At 41.8% G+C, this 7,436-nt stretch overlaps 2 protein-coding genes across 2 annotated transcripts in view; both read right to left on the bottom strand.

The window, feature by feature from the left end:
* Positions 1–427: 427 nt before the first annotated feature.
* On the bottom strand, positions 428–6,861 carry C6H4orf51 (chromosome 6 C4orf51 homolog). Its single transcript, XM_067035613.1, is given in 3 exon segments — positions 428–487; positions 2,311–2,372; positions 6,635–6,861. Coding segments are annotated over 3 exon segments (312 nt in total). The 3' UTR covers positions 428–464.
* Positions 6,758–7,436, bottom strand: part of LOC136794352 (uncharacterized) — a 22,347-nt gene continuing 21,668 nt past the window's right edge. Inside the window, exon 5 of the mRNA XM_067035612.1 lies at positions 6,758–6,831. The gene's annotated coding sequence lies outside the window, so the exon portion shown is untranslated. The remainder of the gene's footprint in view (positions 6,832–7,436) is intronic.

Below are 7,436 nucleotides of genomic sequence, written 5' to 3'. Positions count from 1 at the left end.
CTCATCTGCTATCAATTCTTCTTCGTTCTTTTTTAAAAAAATTTATTTATTTTTGGCTGTGTTGGGTCTTCATTGCTGCGCGGGGGCTTTCTCCAGTTGCGATGAGCGGGGGCTACTCTTGGTTGCAGTGCGTGGGCTTCTCATTGTGGTGGCTTCTCTTGTTGCGGAGCAGGGGCTCTAGGCGCGAAGGCTTCAGTAGTCGTGGCTCACGGGCTCTAGAGCGCAGGCTCAGTTGTTGTGGCGCACGGGCTTAGTTGCTTCGCGGCATGTGGGATCTTCCCGGACCAGGACTCGAACCCATGTCCCCTGCATCGGCAGGCGGATTCTTAACCACTGAGCCACCACCAGGTAAGTCCCAATGGACACATTTCTACAAAGAGACAGTCAACAGACCAATGTCCACTAGTGGTGAGCAAATTTATCCAGTGGGCTTGTACCGACAATCTGATCCTTGGCTTCGCGTTTCAATTCCCTTCATTAGAAGCTTCTAGCACAAAGTTGATCGTCCAAAAATTAGACATGGACATTGAAAAGAAGCACAAAGGGAAGTTATCCTCTGGCCAAATTAAATAATTCTACTCTGATGTATTGTCACCTCTTCATGAAAAGTGTAGTCATCAGTTAAATTTAAATGACCTTTTGAGGAAAGTGAAAAAGGCAACATGGGTGAGGTCCATTGGTAAGTCATCATTATGAATACAATATTTATGTCCTTTCTACCTTTCCTCTACCAATACTTTACCATAAAGACAGGAGAGGAGATACAGGAAAACAAAGCAATACGTATGGTACAGTGGTAAGTAATTTAATTTCCCCTACCCTAGCTCAGACTTGTCTCTGAGCTATGTAGTGTGTTTCAGTTTTACGTTTATTACTGCAAACGGGGAAAGAACGTCTTTCCTGACTTTAACGATAGCACAGTTGGTTAGCTGTCCTGTCTCTTGCCTCAACAAACCATACAGGGACACATAAAACCCATTTCAAATGCACTATTCCCATAAAGTTCAATTTTATTAAGAAAGCCAGCAGAATAGTGATGGTCCATTATTTAGGAGAACCCCATGAGGCTGCAGGATGGTTCCTGACACCATCCACCCTCCTCCCACAACACATGGGTACATATTGAACAACAAATACAAGAAAAAGTATTAACAGAATATTTTATAAGGTGCTTTAAAAATCCTAACTTGAGATAATCTGTAGTCTTATTAAACCTTCAAAGATTGAACCCTGAGAGGTGAAGATTACATGAGAAAAACCTATTGTGTTTCTTTCCCCCAAATCAGAGTGTGTGACAGGAGGGCCAGCTGTCCCCTTCCACGGTGTGCAGTTGTTACTGGGAAGAGTCTACCCAGCCCAGGAATCTAAACTCTCTGGCATGTAGGTGGGGTCTTGTGACCACTTCTCCCACTGGAATGTGAGCATGTGAGATGCGAGTCATGTCCAGGCTGAAATGGTGAAAAAGCAGGGGTGCCTTGCCTACCCTTTATCCCCTCCCGCCAGATGGAGAGAAAGGACTCTGGGGCCCCAGGGGATGTGGAACCCCAAGATGAAGGAAGTCTGTGTCCTTAGATCCCCCTGTGGGAGGTCTGTCTGCAAAACACCCTCCTGGGCCTTTAGATGAAGAAAAAAACTGTGTTTTAACGTGTTGAGCAACTGGAATGTGGAGGTTTATCTATTATAGCAGCTAGTGTTATCCTGACTTAACTAAAACTGGGTGGAGGTGGGTATAGATTAGCAAATGGAGTTTCCTAGTTGGCGGTTTATAATAGTTTGGTTTTTTTTCCCAGTTCTTTGATGTATCCAGTAAAGCTTAGATTCCATTACCTAGAGCTCCAAGCTCTGGCAGAAGGTACATTCTGGGACTTACATGGAGGAGGAAGTTATTTTGCCCTGGAATAACTGGGGTTTTTTTGTTTGTTTGTTTGTTTTTTGCAGTACGCGGGCCTCTCACTGTTGTGGCCTCTCCCGTTGCGGAGCACAGGCTCCGGACGCGCAGGCTCAGCAGCCATGGCTCACGGGCCCAGCCGCTCCGCGGCACGTGGGATCCTCCCGGACCGGGGCATGAACCCGTGTCCCCTGCATCGGCAGGCGGATTCTCAACCACTGCGCCACCAGGGAAGCCCTGGAAAAACTGTAATTTTTAAGAGCGACAGATCCAGAGTGGAACATGCTCGTTTTCTTGCTAGAGATGCCTTGCCTTTAGTAGGCAAGTGGAAACCATCTGGATGACAATCAAGAACATAAAAGTTATCAAGACAGCAAAGTTGGCCAAAGGGCTGTGCTCAGAACTGATCATGTTACACTTACCTTTAACATCTGTGGTCTCTAGGAGACCAGCCCTGCGGGCAAAGCAGTTTGGCAATGACATCCTAAAGAGAGCAAGTACAAGTTATAAGCTTACGGGTTTATATAAGTCACAGACTATGGACTTAACAGGGCTTTTCACTCACCCTTTCATTTGATTTCTTAAACTTCGACGCTTCTTCTCTTCCTCTCTTTCCGTACTCCCAACCGTAAGATCTCATTAAATCAACCCAAGTTGGACTTTCTCATTGTGTTTAGTGATTTGTTTGGTCCCCGATTTGTCATAAAAAGGGTGAAGTGTTCAACTTTTGTACATGAAAATCTCAAACATTAAGTTCAAAATTGCTTTCACAGGATTTTTGAGACCTTTGCTAGAGAGTTGTTTTCAAAATATAAGTGCTGTGAATGGAATAGGAAATGTTACAGTAGTTACGTTGGTTTCCCAGGAAAACTTAGTAGCAATGGGGTAACTTGGGGATTCACAGACGCTGTGTCTTTCAAAACATATCTGTAGTTCAGTTTCCCTGAATCCAGATATGACACCCGTTTTAGGCAAGCAGTTGGCTTGGCGGGAAGCACAGTAGAGGGCAACACATGGTGGCCATTGTTTTAGGGCCTCTGCTCGGGGGGAGGATGGTCTCTGAGCTCCGGGGAGCTCAGAGGTGAGGTAAGGATAGAGGGAATTATCTCAGCCTAAAGAGTCCTGAAATGCTCCTGGACATGTATTCAGCCCACAGACTAGCCCTAATAACTCCTGAGATGACAGCTGGTGGCCCACCCTGTATCTTTCTTCTCCTAACCTACAGCAGCAATTGAATCACTAGAGGGTATTAATTTTTACATGTACACTTCTAAGCCCAAGCCCAGTAATTATTTTTCCAATAGGTTTGGGGCAGAAGGTCTGAGGCAGGTCATTGGTGGGCCAGTTTCCTGACTTCTATGGGAATCATTTCTTTGCTTCTCCTTATATTTTTTATTACCCAGGCAGATATACCCAACACTATATCTGGCTTAGACTGTTTTTTAAAAAAATTTTACGTAAATGGAATAATACAATATGTATTGCATCTGGCACAAAATGCTCAATATAATGTTTGTGTCATTACAAGGTGTAACCATAGTTTGTTCATTTACACTGGCATTGTATGATCACAGCACTGTCTATGCATTCTGCTGTAGATGAATAGTACATATTGTACATTTGGCTTGTTTTCAGTTTTTTGGCTATTACGAAAAATGCTGCTATGAACATACTTGTACATGTCTCTTGGTGCATGTGTGACAATGCATTTCAGCTGGGTATATACTTAGAACTGCTAAGTCCTAGGAAATTTATAGCATCAACTTTAGAAAACAAGACCAAACTGTTTTTCTAAAGAAAACAATTCAATGCACATTCCCACCAGATGTACATGAGAGACCTCATTGTTCTACACTCTCACCAGCACTTAGTATTAATGGTGTTTTTAATTTTAACCTTTCTGGAAGATGACATGAGTAAGCTCATTGTGGTTTTAACTTACATTTCCTGATTACTAATGTGGTTAAAGACCTTTTGATAAGTTTATTGGTCACTTGGATATCTTGGTTTATGAACTTCATTTCAAAGTCTCTGTTCCATTTTTCTAGTGGGTTGTCTTTTTCCTACTAATGTGTAGGAATTTTTTATATGTATCATAGTTATGAGCCCTTGGTCAGTCACTGAATTGAAAATTTTGTCTTCCTCTCCGTAGCTCGCCTTTTCATACTTGTAAGGGTGTGTTTTGTTAAAGAGAGGTACTTAATTTTAAGATAGTCCCATTTACTTCACTTTTTCTTTGTGGTTAGTGCTTTTTGTGTCTGTTTAAGAAATCTTTGCCAACCTCAAGATCAACAAGATATTCTCTATGTCATCATCTAATGGATTCGCTGTTTTGCCTTTCACACTTAGGCCTCTAATTCATCTGGAATTAATCTACCTAGGATTGCAAACATGACCTTTCTCCACTGTTCTGCTACCTTTCTCATAAATAAGTGCCCATATGTTCATGGTTCTGTTTCTGGGCTCTTTATTCCGTTCCACTGGTCTATTTGTTATCTTTGTGCCACAATGCCATCCTGACTTAATTACTGAGGCTTTATAGTAAATTTTGTTATCTGTAGAACAAACCCTCTTAGTCTGTTCTTTTTTGAGAGTGTCCTGGCTATTCCCTGGCCTTGAATCATCTTGTCAAGTTCCACAAAAACACCTACTGGAATTGCATAAATCAATTTGGGGAGAAATAATATTTTTATAATATTTAGTCTTCTAATCCATGAACATGGTTTATCTCTCCATTGACTTAGATCTTTATTTTCTCTCACTAATGTCTTATAGCTTTCTGTGTGGAGGTCTTACACATCTTTGATTATCTTTATTCTTAAAAACTTGACATATTTTAGCAAAGTGGCATTTCTTTTTAAATTTCATTTAAAAAATTGCATCTGGCTCAAATTAATTAATCTACCTGGGATTGCAAACATGACCTTTCTCCACTGTTCTGAGTGTTTTCACTGGTAAGTGAAAATCTGGTCTGGTAAGTACTAATTTTCTTTTATATTTCCTGCTTTTAAAGATTCATGAAAATTTTGTATCATGCTCCTTCCTTTATTATAAAAATTTTTACTTTCCTTTATTATAAAAATGTTTCTGTTCTCCATCTACCTGTGTTATAGGCATACCTTGTTTTATTGGACTTGGCTTTATTGTGCTTTGCAGATACTGTGTGTTTTACAAATTGAAGGTTTGTGGCAACCGTGTGTTCTCAGATAATGGTTACCATTTTTTTAGCAACCAAGTATTTTAAAATTAAGGCATGAACATTGTTTTTTAGACATAATGCTATTGCCCACTTAACAATATAGTGTATACATAACTTTTATATGTACTGGGAAACCAAAATATTTGTGTGACTTGCTTTATTGGGTTACTCACTTTATTAGACCAAATTGCAATATCTCCGAGGTCCGCCTGTACTTTTCTATTGCTGCTGAACAAACTAATGCTCCCTATTTGTCCCGTGGCCTTTTAGTAAGCCCTGGCACAGCGCCTCTTCATTTCAGAAGCATGATCCAACATGCTGCTGCTTTTTCATTCAGGGATTGTCTCTTTAAGTACCAATGCAGAAGGGAAAATCATTGCTTTTCAAAGAAGTTGGGACTCTTCTGAAAGGCCCAGTCACAGTTTTCATATTTTCTGGGTCTGTATACCTCAGAGAGTCCGAGGTTGAGATAGGGAAGCAAGCATTGCCTTGAAGATTCCCCTGCTGGCCTAGAGGTGCCTCAAAATTCACAGAATTAGCAAAGGGACTTCCAAAGTTAATTGAGGTGTCAACATACTTGAGAGCTATTAAAAATGCAGTGACTGTGTAGTTCACTGGAATACGAGGCATCCAATGCAAAGTACTTCTGAGACATTTTGGCTTTAAGCATTGTTTTGATAATTTAGAAAGCCCTGGAAGGCAAAATAACTAGTATTTGTTAGGGTATTATTTGAATTATTCCTCACGTCTCAAGTTGGAGCCAATAATCCAACTGATTTTCAAATAGATTTCCAGAATTTGGACAAGATATTTGACAACCTACAGAGGGAAATATTGCATTACGAATCCTCATCTTTTCCACATCCTCACTTAATGCGTTCTGTCTCAAACTCACTGAGCTGCTAGCAGCTCTCAGATAACACGTGGGATTAAGTGCTCTCTGCCTTTGTGCACTCTCTCCTCCAGGCAGCCCTCCCTTCTCTCCCCACCTGCTAAACCAGCTCAGAGGAAAGCTGCTTTACAGAGCTCTTTGCAGAAACACAGTACCTCCCCACCCCCTCCACCGCCCGCCACAGACAATGATAAAATCTCCTTCCCCTGTGCTGGTTACTTATTTCTGTGGTTTCAGTTACCATATGAAACTGAAATTAATGTTTTCTGTGGGCCTGTCATAGGGCTTGGTTTATAGTAAACACTCAGAATATGTCTTTCGGGCCCCCAACACTTGAATTCATCCAGAGACAATTCATGGTGGAGGGCAGAGAAGGATTTAGTCGACCTTCCTCCTGCTCCGAGGGAATTTTTCAATTCCCCAAAGTGGAAAAACTAGACAAGAAACAAAGTGAAATTCTCAGGAGCACCTCTTTGCTGAGCAGAGAAGACAAAATATCTACATCTTAACCGAATACTCATATTTTAACTTTTCAAGAGTAAAGGTAGTTGCGCATAATTTTAGGAGTACTAAATAGAGAATACAAACATAATTTCAGCTGGTATCTGACATTTAGCAGTGACATCGCCAGGGGTGAATCGCAAAGGAATCTTACTGGTCACACTCAGGCCAGGGCTGATCTGCTTGGAGTCGGCCGCACGCGGAATCATCCAGCTGCTTTTTCCGGTAACTGCCCGCATGTGTTGTTACAGACTAATCTGACCACCTTGTTTCATTCTGCCAACATGCTCCAGCCTTCAGTCGGATCAGATCAAACTCTTGAGAAGTAAGAGGGCTAAAGGGCAGAAGAATCTGTGGAGTCAAGCAGAAGAAGTGTGACATGGCCTGTTCTGAAGGACAACTTTTCAAGCCCTCTGCGTAAGGAAGAATTCATTTCCTTTTTGTAGCAACAACTAATTGACCCGCCTCACCAAACTCTGTGACTCAGACAGTTCACAGAATGCAGAAGCTGAACTCTCTTAAAGTTGCCAAGCAACAGGTCACACAATTCCACAAATACCACCTTCCATCCCCCCAAATTTCAACTAGCAAATTTAGAAGTTATATAACTTTCTGGCTTTTGCTGTAAGTGATATACTGCTACAAATTATGGCATGAAGGCAGGTGGCTACTGCTTTTATAAATAAAAGAGTGAGTCCTAATCACGGTGGTTTAAGACGTGGAACAAGAGGACAGTGCCAAGCATTCATTTCCTCCAAAGACTGGCCTCCAAGGGTCTGGAGGCAAATGTGTCCCTCTAGTGATGTCAACGATAGCAGGTGACTCAAACGGCTTCTTGCGTGTCATACAGCAATGATGCTGAAGCTGGCTGCATGCTGAAGTTGCCCCAGGAGCTGGGAACATCAGCACCCCAGCCCATAGATTCTGATTTACTTGGTCTGGAGTAGGGCCCAGGC

The sequence above is a fragment of the Kogia breviceps genome, chromosome 6, assembly GCF_026419965.1.
Source record: "Kogia breviceps isolate mKogBre1 chromosome 6, mKogBre1 haplotype 1, whole genome shotgun sequence".
Lineage (NCBI taxonomy): Eukaryota > Metazoa > Chordata > Mammalia > Artiodactyla > Physeteridae > Kogia > Kogia breviceps.
This window is presented reverse-complemented; position numbering and strand designations above follow the sequence as displayed.